This window comes from Sparassis crispa (genome assembly GCF_003851025.1).
Source record: "Sparassis crispa DNA, contig_000003F, whole genome shotgun sequence".
Lineage (NCBI taxonomy): Eukaryota > Fungi > Basidiomycota > Agaricomycetes > Polyporales > Sparassidaceae > Sparassis > Sparassis crispa.
The window spans coordinates 776,622-791,851 of record NW_020939750.1 but is presented as its reverse complement, the minus strand read 5'-3'; the positions used below and the strand labels follow the sequence as shown (position 1 = coordinate 791,851).

Here is a 15,230-nt window from a genome sequence, read left to right as displayed (position 1 = left end):
TTGTGTACATCCCTTGTCGTTCAGCGGTCAGCGGGATAGCTTGTTCTTTACATCTTCTCGGAGTGGTTTCTGAATTACTCGCTCCGGGGCTCATAACCTAACACGAAGCTGACCTGAACCCGGTTTGTCGTGGCTGAGATCTACCACATACTCGAGACGCACGCCTCAGGCCCGACAGTACCGCGCAGGACCAGTACTTTGGCATTCGTTACTTCCTTCCATTGAAGGTTCTATCCGATAACAAATATGAAGTTCCTCGCTCTGTCTCGACTGGTATTTTAAACCACTTTCATCAAGGTCAGTGTCACCGAGGGCCGAAGTTACCACATTCACAGGTCATATGCTATATGATTGAAGAAGCTTCCGTACCACACCGTGCTGGGTGAAATGTGGGACCACCCGGAAGCAAAGTTTGGTATGAGTATAAATCTCACCAACCCCCCTCTGAAGGGTCAGCCGCAGACTGAGTAGTTACCCACATCCAGCGCCATGGCCACGCCGAATAGAAATCAATTCAGACTTCCAGACTTCCAGGCTATATCGAAATTGCCCCTACTCCTGAACCCGCTGTATAACCTCATGCGCGTTGAGTCGACAATGTGGCTTGAACGCCTCGCTGCATACGCTTATCCCACCGCAGCGCACCCGGAGCTGCGCACCATCTGCGACCTTACGAACTGCATTTTTGTGTTCGACGAAATAACTGATGAGCAAACTTTCGACGAGGCACAGCACACAGCGGCGTCGTATCTGGGTGGCCTTGCGGGTGAAGCTTGCGACGGCTCAGTCATCTCTCAGATGACATGCGAGTGAGTTGTAGTATCGTTTGTCTTTACTTTCTCTCTAGAGGCTTATACAAAATGACAGCATAGGCGAACGACTTCGGGCGCGATTCGGACCAAATGCATTCCGCCGTTTTCTCGAACATAGCGAACAATATGTCAACGAGGTTGTGAGGGAGGCTGGGCTACGCGAGCGTGGCGAAGTTCTCGGTCTGGAAGAGTACAAGCGCTTTCGACGCGCAACCAGCTCGAGCAGAACTCAATGGGACCTATACGAATATTGCTTTGGATTCGAGCTCCCAGACGAGATCGTGCGCGACCCCGTATTTGTCCGTATGTGCGACACCGCAGTTGACGTAGTCAGCTGGACAAATGTCAGCTCTTCTCTGATGTCTCAGCTGCTGTCGTGACTAATTCTTTCCTCCGTATGTTCCTCAGGATGCGCACTCCTATGACATGGAGCAGGCCAAGGGACTTTCTGCTGCGAACATCCTCACCGTGATTATGAATGCAAAGCAGCTCCCGCTTCAGGCTGCAGCCGATTACCTCGCAGCAGAGTATACAGCTAGCATGGCGCATTTCATGACCGACAAGGCGGAGCTCGTGGGCCGTTCATATGGGAAGGCGAACAATGCAAACCTGCTACTCTATATCTCCGGGCTCGAGGCATGGATCAGTGGGGTCATCGAGTGGGATTTTCTGTCAAAGCGGTATTTTGGGGAGCGAAATGAGGAAGTGGCAGAGACGCTGATCGTTCCGTTGACCATCCCGCAGCTCAAGGCTCACCTCTGAATTGCTCCGTCCAGATGAAGTGTACTATCAGTGACAGATATCTATGCCATACGGACTAGAAGTGTCATAGCCATTTCCACAGCTCGATTCTCTTACCCGATTGCTTAGAAATTGTAGATGTAGAAGCTTGTACACCTTAGGTATCTTTGAAGCTGTTAAAATTGGAAGGATGTGTGCCTGCTTGCATCCCAGAAAAAAGTGGAGTGTAGTTGGCTGGTGCCTCACCGCTGCATCCGTCTAGGTTGTCCAATGTAGATCGGAGAAATCTCGAAATCTCGGCTGTTGTGCTCTACGTGCCATACAAACATCATATGCATGCCGGAGACTATTGCGCCAAGCGTTGTATAGTGCAACCGGAAGAGCCATCACCAATGATACTGTTTTACTATACCATAAATATCCTGCCCGATGCTGTGAGCGCCGCGGTTAGACAGTGACACGACCATATGCGAGCATGAGACCTAGCCAAGCATGGCATTAATATTTGTGCGAGTGCGGGACGGAAGAGGGGCCGCTGAAATACTCACCCATCCGGCGCAAAATTCATGATAGTAACATTGACACCACCAGCATGGTTTGGCCAACTCCGACCCTCAATTCACTTTTGTCAGTGGCATCCACATCGATTAGTTGGGCATGAGGACAGGGAGCAAGGTGCCGGTGCCAGTGGTTGCAAGCCTCCAAAGTTTTCAACCGCTTCGCCGTTCAATAAGTTTTTTGGCCCAACTGGGGATGGCATACGACTGACAATATACTATGATTTGAGTTGGTACACGATACAAAATATACAAGAGGAAATGCGCAGGCCACGCTCGCATTATCGCCCCGCCTTCAAAAGCTCTCTCAGATCATCGCTCAATAGCACCCGTCTAGCCAACGCTTGTCCAGTCATCTGGGATGTGCGATCAGTAGCGTTGCCAATACCTCGGCGGCGTAAGTTGCCAAAGGTCGCATTATGTTCCTCCGCTTCCCGGCGGTCCATGTCGGCAACAAGCTGTGTGAAAGACAGGAAAAGTACTTCTGCTTGGGCGAGCGTGCTGTCGAGCTCGATCGTCATGCTGAGCTCGTTGCAGTACTAATTCAAGCCATTAACAGCAATGTTACAGAGCAAAGGCAGAACATTTTACCTTGAGGATCTCGTCAAACTTTTAAAACGAACGAAACCGAATTAAACCAGGTAAGCTATGCCATAATAAAACTCGCACCTCCACCAAATATCTCAAGATCACGTCTCGATGGGACTCCAAGACGGCGAGGGCCACGAAAAGCAAGAAATTGTTGCTGTAATAGTCTGTCCATAGCACCTCCCAGAGACGCAAGACGTCCTCAAAGGAGAATTCTCGCTTGAAAGCGATGAGGATCCATCTAGAGAAACGTCAATATTCGACCTACTCGGCTATCCTGACAACCCACCGGAAGCAGAAGAACAGGTTCAATCCATCCGTTTTCTCTGCCGTCGAGTTGCGGTTAGTTTGCAAAGAGAAGGTGCTGAAAAGGTCTGCACCTAAATGTCGATATAGCTCCGGATCCATCACGGAGATTAACTGCTGCAGGGTTGACAATTGCTTCTTCATACCACTTTGATCTCGAAGGAAGTTATGTTTCTGAAAGACAAACTCAGTCGAGTGCGGAAAGAGAGGCAAGACAGAGTTCAAACCATGCGGTTCATAACATCAACGAAGCACCAGAATGTCAGTTCCTCATCGCCTCCCATCACGACGTATATTGGAGCGCAAAGATCTGACATGCCCTGAACATAACCTTCGTGTTCTGGTTCAATGCCCATAATTTGACTTAAGAGCAGAGAAAGGCAACATACCAAGTTCCTTCTCATATATGTGATATGTGAGAAGTATCCCTCCCAATCTCTCGATGTGCTGGTTGGTCGGCGCCTGTGCCCCGATGTCGCACATCTGCGGAGACATAGTGGAGAAACGCATATGCATCCCTTTCTCATCTTCTGCGTCCTCGCTAGTCGCTGCAAAGAGAGGCTGTGTGCGGTCGGTACGGCGGCAGTCAACGTCTATCCGATGCCGTTCCTGTGGAGTAATCAGGACCGGGAGTGTGGCGTAGAGGGCTGCGAGAACGAACATCGACAATGTCATCCCGGTTAAATACTTCAGGAACACCACACCATTGATCTCTCAATGACCGGTATTCTTTTCTGAGTAAACGCGTGAGTATTTATTGCCGCGGCACGTCCAAACCTTACCGCTTGGACTCCCACTGCTGCTTACGCTCTTCGCCATTCCCATCCCAACTGACAACGTCGAGCAGGAAAGGCCAGATCTCCTTCCTGAGGGCATCGGATGAGATTCCTCTCCTGAATATTTCATGCCGCATTTCTTCCTTCCGAACTTTAGGCGTCCCGTTGCCATTGAACCAGCCACTCCACGTTTTCTCATCTACTGGATGTCGTGGATCCCTCGACGACTTCGGCGTCGGCAGGTTTGACGTCGACTGGAGTAGCTCAAATATACCGAGTGATGAATCTTCCTCCGCCAAGCCAGAGGAAGGAGGTAGCACCTCGACTTCTCGCCTTCGGGCACGCTCGCCTTCCTCCGCCACGATGCGGGCCCATCGCGCAAGATACACCCTAGCGCTCTCAAATTCGCCCACGCCGCCCTTCTCCACCCAGCTGCCCCACTCCCATTCACCATTGGCATTGACGAGACTCTTCACAGGATCAGGTAGATGTGGAACAATCGGCTTCGCGAGTGGATGTGATAAAATCTGTTGCGCGGCGTGGGCGGCGTGGCGAGTAATGTGTGAGAAGGACTGCAGAAGCGCCATGCGTGCCTGCGAGGGTGATGCGCTCCCAGTTGACATAGGGGAAAGCGAACGGTGAAGAATCGATGCGCGAGGAGAATACGAATTTGGAGGGGTGGATAGTGGTCGCGGCCTACGGTGGGCCGGGATAGGGGAATGCGAGTTCGTGTATGATGACTGCGCGAGGATGTCATCGACAGCTGAATCAGCGAATATTTGCGTCGAATGCGTCTCTATGTCTTCACGAGAAGGGTCAACCAGGAACAAAGTGGACTGCAGACTCGAGCGAAGGATTTGAGCATAGAAGCGGAGACGTGCAATCAAGTCTTCCCCGCCCCATGTAGTACTATTCCTCGGCGGAGGCGTGGAATCGGACGGAGGGGGAGGATACGTAACCCCAGTTGGTCGGCTCTCAGTAGGGGACTTCGCTGCTGCTGTGAAAGACCGTGACTCGTCGTCATGAAAGTGGAGCGTTGGAAGTGTCGATTCGTTGGTCAGGTTGATAGTGATCGATCCATCTAGTCGAATACTGTCAGTCCAGCAGCCAATGAGGCCACGTCCAGCGCAAAAAGCGACTGTGTGAAGACTTACACCATGAAGACAAGGAAGGCGGAAGAACGATGAGCGAATAGATAGACGTGAGCGGTACGGAGAACGCATATGACTCTGGGCGCTGGGTAGGGAGTTCGATGAGAACAGCATCTACAGTGCGCTAATCAGTAATAGCCAATGAGGAACTACGACATACGCACCCTCTTCCTCATCGTCCACTACTGTGTGCTCTTCAATTCTGGTGAACTTGTCCCACTCACTCTGTCCCTTCTCGTTCAGTAGGCTTTCTGGAATCCAGGCCAATAAATAGCCGGGATATACAGCCTCCTGCACACAAGTCAATCTCATTATCACATGCGAACTTGACGCAGCATACCCGCTTCACAAGCGCGACGAAGCCGGGGATGTTATCCCGCGCGAAAGCGGTTGGATTGACGTACACCTTGGACTTGGTGTATACGAGTCTGTATTTACCATCCTCGCTGTTGTCCGCCGCGCTGGCGGGGAACTGGGATGCTGGCGATTCGTTTCTGATCTCAACCATGGAGTCGAACTAGAGGTGCGAGGCAAGCGTATGTCAGCACGTTGTAGGATGCAGCGCGAGGGCACCAACAGATAACGTCGATAATGATAAGTCAAACTGAGCAGACTGGGGCGAGTCGCACATCAGGCGGGGAGGTGGAACATGGGTGACTTATACGTTTTGAACAGAACTCGCCCGACGGTACCGACTGTGCAGCTGCGCCGTCAAGCGCCCGCATCCACATCGAGCGCTAACTTCCGGGGGCGCGTCATTCCACGTGTCCAGATCCAATCTGTCACATCTCCCAGATTTGGGATGAGACAAATACGCCAAAATATACAGGCTGCAACTGTACAGTTGCTAAACTTTACACCTACCGTATTCGCCATCGTTTCCGCCGCCCTCCCAGCCGTCCCCAAAGCCCTAACACACAATGGAGAACGATCAGGTATGTTGATACAGTACTCGAGATGGTTCCAAAAAAAATTGAGCAATTTCTAGGGTGTCCTTGTCGACCTTTACGTCCCCCGCAAGTGCGCGGCGACCAGTATGTTTTATGCCCCTTCATACTCGTCGTTCGGTACTGAAGGTGCAACACAGACCGACTCATTACCTCGAAGGACCACGCGTCGGTGCAGCTGAGCATCGTCGATGTTGACGCCGATGGCAAGGCTTTGCCCACCTCCACCAGCTTCGCCATCTGCGGGCAGGTCCGTGCAATGGGCGAGAGCGACGACTCGCTAAACCGGTTGGCGACGAAGGCCGGACGTGAGTGCTCAATTTTACGTCTTGTGACAGCTGCTGATTTTTTCTTCAGTGCTCCGGAATGTATTTTCGTACCAAAAATGATTGTAGCTCTCCTACCGCGGAGCTTCGGTGTATCGTCTGCATTTTCTTTTTATCATTGCATTTTCTTGTGTAAATCCTTCTCCGCGTCCCTCGTCCAACCGAACTCCAAGTGATCAACACGCTTCCAAGACGCGACGCTCACGCGTAATTGTTAGATACCGGTAAGAATCAATACAACCTCTGTCAGATTACTAGGCTGCTGCAGTCCATTTCGTCTAATCAAACCATCAAATCCCTCGACGTAGGTGAAGGGACTCTGTCATTTTTCGGCATTTCAATCTCGTGACCATCCTCGTCCCTCGGCACCGTTTCATTCGCTAACTCTTGGAATTCTTCGCTGAGACGTTCGTCGGTGTACCGATCGCCATCGGCTGTCAGGGGATCGGTCGGAAGATTCGATTGACTGCGGCGATGCATTGGCAAGATCTCCCCGCGGTTTTTTATGCGAGGGGAGTATGGCTTCTGGCAGTGCTCAGACGCGAGCGAAGGATAGTACTGGCGGTACGAAAAGTACGCCACAATTATGCCCAGCAAAGATCCCGCTAAGACATCCGTTGCATGGTCTGGAAAGTCGTGACTGGTGAGAATATATGAGTATTTTTCAGGCGGACGTACGTCGATAATCCATCGTACGCGAGATAGCTACCAGCGCTGCGCCGGATAGCGGGGTAAGTGCCAGCCAAGCTTTGGGCTAACGAGGAAGTGAGCACCGTTAAGTGTTGCTAGAATCACCGAGACAACCCACTGCGCATCCCCTGTGGTCGAAAAGATGCAGTTTGCCAGATAGGTAGAATGCAAGGAAGCCGAGTCCCGCAAACGACACTGAAATTTCCGTCGGCGTTGTCCCATTATCATGCCTTGACAACTCACAGCTGGAGTGACCACTAGGAAAACTCATCCACCCGTCCTTCAACATGGCTTTGTTGGTCTGTGTGCAGATGGTTACCGTGGCAAGCCCATATGGCGGGTCAACAGCGCCTGCCGCAGGTATGCAACGTGCTATCAAGTCTATGAAATAGAAGATAAACTCTATACTATGCTCTCAGAAAGAGAGGAACGCTCACCGGGTCGAGGGCGACCTACGGTCATCTTGACAAACTGAGTGATCACACCGGTCATAGAAAGCGAGAGAGCCACTAGTATCATCAGTCGATAGCCAACATTGAATGCATCGGAGGACAGGACACGCACGCCCCAATACGCTGTTGTGCAGGTCCCACCATGAGCGCACGCTCAGAAGGTTGATTATCGGTTGCAAAGTTAGCGGCGCAACACCGCAAATTATGTATAATGCCCAGTCCTGCCGTTGGCGCTGTTAAATCGCTCTGTGGAACGCAGACGGCTTATTCACCGGTACGCGTTCGTGGACCGCAAACCTTCGAATTCGGCAAGTTAGTAGTAAATCTGACAGTGAAGCATTCCAGTATCTTACGGGTGATACAATCTAGGTGGATGAAGGAATTTCAGTTTATGAATGGCAAAGCAAGTGACAAGCACTGACGTCTGATCCTGTAGAGAGAAGTCTCTCTTGAAGCCCGGCACGTTGCTGAGTCCAATGAAGATGGCCCTGATGTGGCAAGTTTAATGACATGTTAGCTTCGAGGATTCTCGCATACGCTAAACCGATGGTGACAATCCTACAGAACAATGAGATCTTCCCTCGCGCTAACAGTCGGCTGAATGACTTACCAGTCTGGGGCATAGGACCAAAACAGCTGGCGTCGTCGGCGACTGTCCATCATAGGTCCTGGGCGACGGGTGCCAGTCATGAACGAGGGGTTAGAGTTGGGTTGGGGGAGCGGTGATGGTAGAAAATGGAGAGGATAGGTCTCCGGTGCTGGGAAAAGTGGATCAACTGCTAGCCGAAGAAGGGGAAAGCGTCAGACGCACATTTTTGGACCTGTGGGTGGGAATGCATCCCGCGGCCTATTTCACTGAGCCCAAGGACGGCAGCCCGAATCAGCGAGACGAGGATGCAACCTGGCTCTTATCCTCCAGCATAGCCGCCGTGGAGCCTACGAAAAAGCAGTGCCACCAGTGGATCTGTCGAAGTGGCGCTGTTCTCGAGTCGGTCCGGTCGATCTTTCCACGGCTTGCGGCGTCGCGTAGCCGCGCCGTCACTGCCACTCTGTCTTGACCACTCGCGCTATGGACACGACAAGCTCTCAGTTTGAATGGATGCCAGGTAGACTCTTTGCTCTCCTTCTGTGCCATCGCTGAAGTGTTCTCGAGTTGGCAGAATACGACGAATTGCTGGAACAGATTGCGAATACAGATCTCGTCGAGTACGTCTACGTTTTCACACCTGTACCACGTTCTGAGCGCGTATCTCAGCGTGGATTGGGCACGACTCCGCGACATAATCAAGTACAAGATTGAAAAGGTGTCATGACTCTGCCATATCACGTTTCGCGCTACCTGACCTGCGTCGCAGAATATTGCCCTCTTCTTGTCCGGGACGTTGAAAAGCGATGACACAACCACTTCCCCCCATTGGCCTGGCAGTGCCAAGCTCCCACCATTCCCGCCTCGTGCACGAAACGAAGCCAACCCCAACGAAGCTCCCAAGAAAATACTGACCGAGAAGGAAGCTGCTGCTTTCAGGGAGAACATTGATTCTCAGCTCGATGAGTTCGACAGGCGAGCAGGCTTCCCATGTCTGAAATTATATCCTGATCCCATGTTTGGTTGCAAGGAACCCGCCGTTCACTATTCAGCGTTTGTGCGAGCTGTGCCTCCGTCCGCAGAAACACTACAAATATGTTGGGCCCTACCTTCGTGCGGTAGAGAGGTCTCTTCTTGTCACTTCGACATGGGACGCATTCCCGATAACGAAGGAGGGCAGAAGCGGCGCAGGAGGCGTCGGGTACGTTTCCATACATCACGGTGACCTTTCTATACCGTCGACTCCGATTTTCTCCCCCATTCCCTTCCTACACGAGGATGCTCGGCGCTCGCACTCGCGCAGTCCGCCACCCAGCCCACTCGTCCTACCTGCCAGTGGAATGGTCGGCGATGCGTCCAGCGGGGAGGGTCCGGAACAAAGGGCGTTGGGCCTCGTCGATGAAATGGATGACCCGGGACCCTTGCACTTGAGCGATCACCCACACCCACTGTCCTCCACGACGACTATTAGCCCACAACCACTGCATAGCAGTCTAGGGGAGCGTTTCGTCAGAGCGAAGACAGAAGAGCACGAGAGTGGTGGAAAGACGCAGAAGTCGGGCGGAGGAGAGACTAGTGCTGGAGGATCGCGCCCAACTGGGAGTGCAATACCCTGGCCTGCTTAAATGCGACAGGATTTGTATCCCGCAACGTTCACTGTTGTTGGATACCTCGTTGGTAAGCTATGTAGCTGATCGCTACTACGTCGTTACTCGGGCGCACGGAGATGCCGATTTCAAAGCTCTCGTCAATTGAAATCACGTTTGATTTTTTCCAGCATCAGATTCATCCGTAGGCGCATATCAGGCTGACCTCGCCCTCGTCGCCTGGACGCCCCTCCCCTCCCCCTTTCCTGCCCTCGTCCCTCTGAATAGACAATCGTCTTATCTGCTGCTCCCCGCTGATGATGCAAGGGGTGAGACTTGTGCGTATGTAGAGAAGTGCGGGAATAGGCCTGTCTATTCATCTCCCGCAACGACGGCTTTTCCGCCTCGTCTCCGTGGTATTCCTGCTTCATCTTGGGAGGCAATGGTCGCGGAGATGGGACGACTGAGACGTTGTCTTCATCCCCATCCTCGTCTTCACTTGAACAATCTTTGTCCTTTGAGCTAGATGCCTCCATCTCTTCGTGTTCAGAGACTTCGTCGCCGTTCTCCGTCTCCCCTTCCAATGGTTTCCGTTTCTTGTCCGTCATCAGGCCTTCCTTCCGCTTTTGTGCCTTCCATCGGCTCTTGACTTTCTGCACCTCAACCCAAGAACGTTTGAGCTTCTTAGCTGCAGGCGGCAACGTGATAATGGTCCACTGCGTGAGCGTAACAACAATTGAACGAAGGATGCGCATACCGCGATCCTCAGGCAGATGTTGAAAAGTGGGCGGTCTCCTTCTCTTCTCTACATCCTTAGCAGCCATCGACATCGTGCTTAAGAGCCAGCACGACGCAATGTCGTACCGCCTTGTCGAGACAAAAGGACTTCAGAATCTAAGGAAGCGAAAGCGGGGTTTCGATGTATTCAAGAGCAGGGCTTACGTAACAGAGTGTTGACACAAATGTACTGCCCTGCTTATAAGAAGACGTCCCGAACAAGTCGACTCAGTCAGCTCGTCACTCAAACTTCAACTCTCACCTCAATCGTTGAAAACTCCACACAAACAAACCTCCACTCAGCTTTAATTCTCCCCACCCTCTATCTGTTCTTCCGACCGTCGCATGAGCGTGCAGAACCTCAACACTTTCGGTGAGTGTGCTTTTGCGCTCTTATCGATCGGGCCACCCGCTGACTGCTTGTGCAATCCGTGCAGACCCCTTCGCAGACGAAGGAGATCCTCTCAGCAGCAGTGCCGACGTTGGGTCTCAGCAGAACTACATCCATATCCGTATCCAGCAACGGAACGGCCGGAAGACCCTGACTACTTTGCAGGGCTTGCCCAAGGGTCCGCTTCTCGCTCGTTTGTTGGACGTCCTTCCTACTGACACATGCTTACAGAGTATGATGCGAAGAAACTTCTGAAGGCGTTCAAGAAGGTGCGCATACATCGCGATGCCTTAGTGTTGTTCCATACCGTAACTCGATCGTTTTCTTTTTCTCCAGGAATTTGCCTGCAACGGAACACTCGTAGATGATGAGGAGGCTGGACAAGTTATCCAGCTCCAAGGTGATCAGCGACTCAAGATATCCACGTTCCTCGTCGAAGAGGGTATCCCGAAGATCACCATCAAGGTGCACGGGTTCTGAGTAGTCTTGCGTTGGGAATTGAGACTCTAGAGCATCGACTTACTGTGGTCTACTTCCTCGTTCTCTCTTTTCCCCTCTTTCCCGTACCGCTGTAATGTTACGATTGCATGCGCCGTATCATGGTCCAGTCTTCTTCTATCTGTACTACTTTTCGTCGAATGAATATCGGACTTTCACGGCGTGGACACCCTCCGGGATGACATACATTGTTGATGCGTGGACGATCCTGGATGATCACCCAAAACACGCAAGCGAGGAACGTCCGAGATGTAAATATAGGTCACTCGTCGACACGCACAACAGGCCAGGCACAATGGTGGCGATGATCTGCACGCACACCGGGATATATGATACACCGCAAACGGGGAGGTAGTGTACCGGTGAACGGCAGATGCTCACTATGTAGATCGAGCGAGTACGCATGCTCAACGCGTATCGCATTTCCGAGGACGGACGAGCTCTGCTCATTTATCGGGAATAGATTATACGTATGCAGCGCGAAGGAAGTGTGACTTAACTGATAACACACACTCGCCGGCCACGAACTGCGGAGAATAACATGAAGCAACCTGTAACATGAATGGTGAGAGTCTGGGGAGTCGACAGAAGATCACTTGATCTTGTCCAATGGCCTGCAAGAGAGGATAAGCACAAAGATGCACTTGTTAGCAATGATACCTAACCTGTTGAAGCCGCCGCGCCTGTCGAACAAAATGTCAGCATGCCACGAGCACAGCAGTAAGTTTGATAGTTACTTACCGATTCATGTATTGGCGCCATGTACGCATCTTCTTGATTTGAACACTACCTTCCTGGTTGCCTTCTACGTGCTTACCCTGGTGAATATTTTGCCGTGGAGTAAGTATCGTACGAGTCATGAAGGACCGTCACCGACCTTGGTAGAGCCAAAGCCACTCATCCCCAGCATTGCCATCATGGCAACGTCGTCATCATTCGTTGCATCCATGACTTCGTCTTCTTCACCCTCTTCTGGAGGTACCGTTGAGTCTTCTCGTGAATGTGAGTTTGGCGATTCCTCTGAACCCGGAGGGGCTGAGATTTTCAAATGTGAGCGTTCATTTAGAACAGAGAGAAACAGTATACCCACCTGACCGAGAGTCTCTGGCGTCAGGTTCACCTACGGCAAGCTTCTCCTCGGATGGCCCGTCCTGTTCATGGGGGAGTCTCGCGTCCTTATCTCTATTCCGCGCAGCCTCCCGCTCTGTTTCCCGAGCCTTTGGGATATACTCTCGCCGAGCCTCGCGCACATCTTTGACATCTCGCTGGTCTCTGTCGTCCCTTCCCTTGGCGTCTCGTCTGTCTCGCTCACTTCTGTCGTTGCGCCCATGATCTCTACGGTCTGCGCCACACGACGAGGGTCGGTTCAGTGCTTCCGGAACTTCTACACGTAGTACGAAACGCACCTGGACCGCGTCTGTCTCTGTCTCTCACATCTCTGTCTTTCGGTCTGTCTCCTCTGCGCGGCGGACTTCTAGACCTGCTTCTCCGAGGTACGGGTGCATCGCGATACCTACCTCTGTCCCTGTCCCTGGCCCTTTCTCGGTATCTGTCTCGATCGTCGCGCTCCCAACTACGGTCGCGTCGGCGGTAGTCATGGCGAGACGACATGGTGATGGTGGTGATAGTGGTGGTGGTGGTGGTGTGGCAACAGCGTGCAAGGCAATCTCGCTCACGTAAGCATAGGACTTGGTCAGGTGACCGAACGCGATCGAGACGCGTAGCAACATCATAATTTCAACGCCGTCCCTCAATTCAATCGTAGCGGCACGATCGAGCGCCGGTCCCCAACCCCAAATGTCCGGTTTTGGGCTCAGGTTTGGTCTCCCAAAGCCAGACTACAAAATCAGTCCTATGAGAGGTGAGTTAGAGTGAATTGTGGGTCATAGTATAAAGTACAGGATGTCGTAAAAGTAGCTATATTAACACGTCATCATTGCGACTGGCTCTCTTCATGTGCATCAGCAGGCTCGGGTTCCGAAGGAAGCGCTGCTTCCGAAGCACACCCAGCGCTGGTAGCGGCTGGCTGGTCCAGAACTCCCTCTGATATTAGGGTGTTGCAAGTATTCTAAGGACACAACACAAAGCAGTGAGTCAACATAGTCTCCCGTAGGCAGACTACAAAATGATCCCTATGAGTGAGGGAAGGGACGGAATCATATAGGAGTCAACAAGAATTCAGCATAACTTTCACTGCCACTTAAGGAGTGAAAAAGCAAGTTTACAACATCTCTTCTTCAGTCTCACTCATTGCAGTTAAACCATTGTCCACCTATGCAGCATGATGGACATTTGATGTTCATTAAGATTCCATCTCTGCAATCCACTTGCATTGATAGATTGTCCGAGGCATTGCCGGTCGAGAAGTACGAAGTAGACAATCTACCCGAGCTTTAGCCCAAATGGCGGTGTAATGAGTCATTCTGTCATGGACTCGTGGACTCAGTTTTATTTACGAATTCACATGTATTACATACTCCGGTTCATCGAAGCTTGCGGACGTAGTGCACTTGACAAAACACTCCTCCAGTTCCTGGAGGAGGGTAAACTTAGTACTTCTATACTTATGGCCGCTCTCCCAACTGTTCTTCCTTGTCTAACTGCAAGTACTTCCACACTGTGTGGACCACCATGAAGTTATCATTCTTCAGCGTCATGCGCGCCCAGCTCAAGCCCAAAGCTCCAATAGTCACAACAGACCTCTCCGGGAAGACCGTTGTGGTAACCGGCGCGAACATTGGCATCGGCTTTGAAGCCACCAAACACATCGCAGAGATGAATCCTGGGCGGCTCATCTTGGTTTGCAGGAACGAAGTAAAGGGCAACGCTGCCATTGCCAGTAAGATCTCGTTCAGTCGCTTCATGACAGTTCGCTTGACTGAAGAGTTGCGCAGAGATCGAAGAAGCTACAGGGTACAAGAAGTCGGAGCTGTGGCTGCTTGACCTCAGCAGGTTTTCATCCGTCCTTGAGTTTGTGGACAAGTTTGAGAAAGACGGCGGGCGCCTGGACATCCTGCTCGCCAACGCAGGTATCACTGGAAGCAAATACGAAACGACATCAGATGGCTGGGAGTCGACGTGCGTCCCCACTTCTAGCGCACTCCCACATCGCATCCTAGCTGATGCGTTTACATCAGGTTGCAGGTGAACGACCTCGCGACGTTCCTTCTATGCATCCTCCTGCTTCCACGGCTCGTGCACACCGCCCGGGAATTCTCGACGACGCCTCGCCTGGTGGTTGTCGCTAGCGATATCCACTACTTCGCCAGTGTGGACAAGGCGGCGCTGGACAGCCCGAAGGTCTTCGAGACCCTCAACACCCCCGAGTCCTACTCTTCCATGTACGCGCGGTCGTTCTCCCTCTGCTAAATCCGGTGCTAATGGATAGGTCACAGGAATGCGGTGATGAACAGATACGCTGTCTCCAAGCGTGCGTGTCTCCCGTGCTTCCATCGTTCAGAGCCCAGCGCTGAGAACCTACCCAGTCTTTGACGTGTTCTTCGTCCGCGCGCTCAACGCCCACCTCCCGCCCTCCACGCCCGTGCTCGTCACTGCCGTGAATCCCGGCCTCTGCGCGACCGAACTCGGGCAGAAGGAGCCGGAGGGATTCATTGCCTCGTGCGTGCGCTATGTCATTTTCCGCACGTTCGCGCACACTGCCGAGGAGGGCAGCCGCGAGCTCGTCTGGGCGTGCGTCGGCGGGCAGGAGCGCGAGGACGATTTGCGGGGTGCGTTCGTCTGGCACCAGCAGATCACCGAAGTCAGCGACTACGTGCTCAGCCCCGAGGGTGCCGCACTGCAGGAGCGCCTCTGGGTGAGTTTGCGCCGCCGATTGGTGGTGGTGCGATGCTGATATTGTGTTGCTCCGGGTTACGTAGAACGAGCTGCTCGAGATCCTGGGCGGCGTTTCCCCAAAGGTCCCTGCGATCGTGGGGGAGTACCTCGCGTGATCTTGCAACCTGTAATCCGTATGGCGACCCAGTGTAACGCACATGCATTGCAGCCTTATGTTTTCCTGTGACCGCATTTCTAATCTGCGTTGACAA

At 52.4% G+C, this 15,230-nt stretch overlaps 9 protein-coding genes across 9 annotated transcripts; 5 read left to right on the top strand and 4 right to left on the bottom strand.

Moving 5' to 3' along the window:
• Window positions 1-489: 489 nt before the first annotated feature.
• Window positions 490-1,574, top strand: SCP_0403040 (Linoleate 10R-lipoxygenase COP4; the record flags this gene model as incomplete). Its single annotated transcript, XM_027757042.1, has 3 exons — window positions 490-809; window positions 868-1,156; window positions 1,221-1,574. 3 exons carry the CDS (start codon window positions 490-492, stop codon window positions 1,572-1,574), a joined length of 963 nt encoding a protein of 320 aa, XP_027612843.1.
• An 817-nt stretch (window positions 1,575-2,391) lies between these two features.
• Window positions 2,392-5,562, bottom strand: SCP_0403030 (GTPase-activating protein; the record flags this gene model as incomplete). The annotated part of the gene is made up of 13 exons (XM_027757041.1): window positions 2,392-2,649; window positions 2,702-2,719; window positions 2,780-2,939; window positions 2,988-3,024; window positions 3,079-3,178; window positions 3,232-3,335; window positions 3,394-3,613; window positions 3,666-3,738; window positions 3,787-4,861; window positions 4,935-5,045; window positions 5,096-5,222; window positions 5,272-5,448; window positions 5,509-5,562. 13 exons carry the CDS (start codon window positions 5,560-5,562, stop codon window positions 2,392-2,394), a joined length of 2,514 nt encoding a protein of 837 aa, XP_027612842.1.
• A 289-nt stretch (window positions 5,563-5,851) lies between these two features.
• Window positions 5,852-6,267, top strand: SCP_0403020 (40S ribosomal protein; the record flags this gene model as incomplete). Its single annotated transcript, XM_027757040.1, has 4 exons — window positions 5,852-5,866; window positions 5,920-5,965; window positions 6,019-6,186; window positions 6,236-6,267. The coding sequence occupies 4 exons, from the start codon at window positions 5,852-5,854 to the stop codon at window positions 6,265-6,267; spliced, it is 261 nt and encodes an 86-aa protein (XP_027612841.1).
• Window positions 6,268-6,486: 219 nt separating this feature from the next.
• Window positions 6,487-8,185, bottom strand: SCP_0403010 (Probable diacylglycerol pyrophosphate phosphatase; the record flags this gene model as incomplete). The annotated part of the gene is made up of 12 exons (XM_027757039.1): window positions 6,487-6,830; window positions 6,883-6,958; window positions 7,013-7,089; window positions 7,138-7,275; window positions 7,332-7,403; window positions 7,459-7,567; window positions 7,619-7,643; window positions 7,700-7,711; window positions 7,769-7,834; window positions 7,884-7,904; window positions 7,957-8,104; window positions 8,158-8,185. The coding sequence occupies 12 exons, from the start codon at window positions 8,183-8,185 to the stop codon at window positions 6,487-6,489; spliced, it is 1,116 nt and encodes a 371-aa protein (XP_027612840.1).
• A 230-nt stretch (window positions 8,186-8,415) lies between these two features.
• On the top strand, window positions 8,416-9,557 carry SCP_0403000 (predicted protein; the record flags this gene model as incomplete). The annotated part of the gene is made up of 5 exons (XM_027757038.1): window positions 8,416-8,452; window positions 8,507-8,552; window positions 8,602-8,650; window positions 8,702-8,898; window positions 8,963-9,557. 5 exons carry the CDS (start codon window positions 8,416-8,418, stop codon window positions 9,555-9,557), a joined length of 924 nt encoding a protein of 307 aa, XP_027612839.1.
• A 122-nt stretch (window positions 9,558-9,679) lies between these two features.
• SCP_0402990 (hypothetical protein) lies at window positions 9,680-10,348 on the bottom strand (the record flags this gene model as incomplete). Its single annotated transcript, XM_027757037.1, has 2 exons — window positions 9,680-10,206; window positions 10,276-10,348. 2 exons carry the CDS (start codon window positions 10,346-10,348, stop codon window positions 9,680-9,682), a joined length of 600 nt encoding a protein of 199 aa, XP_027612838.1.
• A 292-nt stretch (window positions 10,349-10,640) lies between these two features.
• On the top strand, window positions 10,641-11,166 carry SCP_0402980 (Protein translation factor SUI1; the record flags this gene model as incomplete). Its single annotated transcript, XM_027757036.1, has 4 exons — window positions 10,641-10,668; window positions 10,733-10,864; window positions 10,918-10,955; window positions 11,023-11,166. The coding sequence occupies 4 exons, from the start codon at window positions 10,641-10,643 to the stop codon at window positions 11,164-11,166; spliced, it is 342 nt and encodes a 113-aa protein (XP_027612837.1).
• A 610-nt stretch (window positions 11,167-11,776) lies between these two features.
• On the bottom strand, window positions 11,777-12,795 carry SCP_0402970 (hypothetical protein; the record flags this gene model as incomplete). The annotated part of the gene is made up of 6 exons (XM_027757035.1): window positions 11,777-11,798; window positions 11,850-11,867; window positions 11,926-12,002; window positions 12,062-12,219; window positions 12,275-12,526; window positions 12,591-12,795. The coding sequence occupies 6 exons, from the start codon at window positions 12,793-12,795 to the stop codon at window positions 11,777-11,779; spliced, it is 732 nt and encodes a 243-aa protein (XP_027612836.1).
• Window positions 12,796-13,815: 1,020 nt separating this feature from the next.
• Window positions 13,816-15,134, top strand: SCP_0402960 (Short chain dehydrogenase sol3; the record flags this gene model as incomplete). Its single annotated transcript, XM_027757034.1, has 6 exons — window positions 13,816-14,023; window positions 14,079-14,262; window positions 14,322-14,525; window positions 14,580-14,614; window positions 14,670-14,998; window positions 15,063-15,134. 6 exons carry the CDS (start codon window positions 13,816-13,818, stop codon window positions 15,132-15,134), a joined length of 1,032 nt encoding a protein of 343 aa, XP_027612835.1.
• Between the last annotated feature and the right edge of the window lie 96 nt (window positions 15,135-15,230).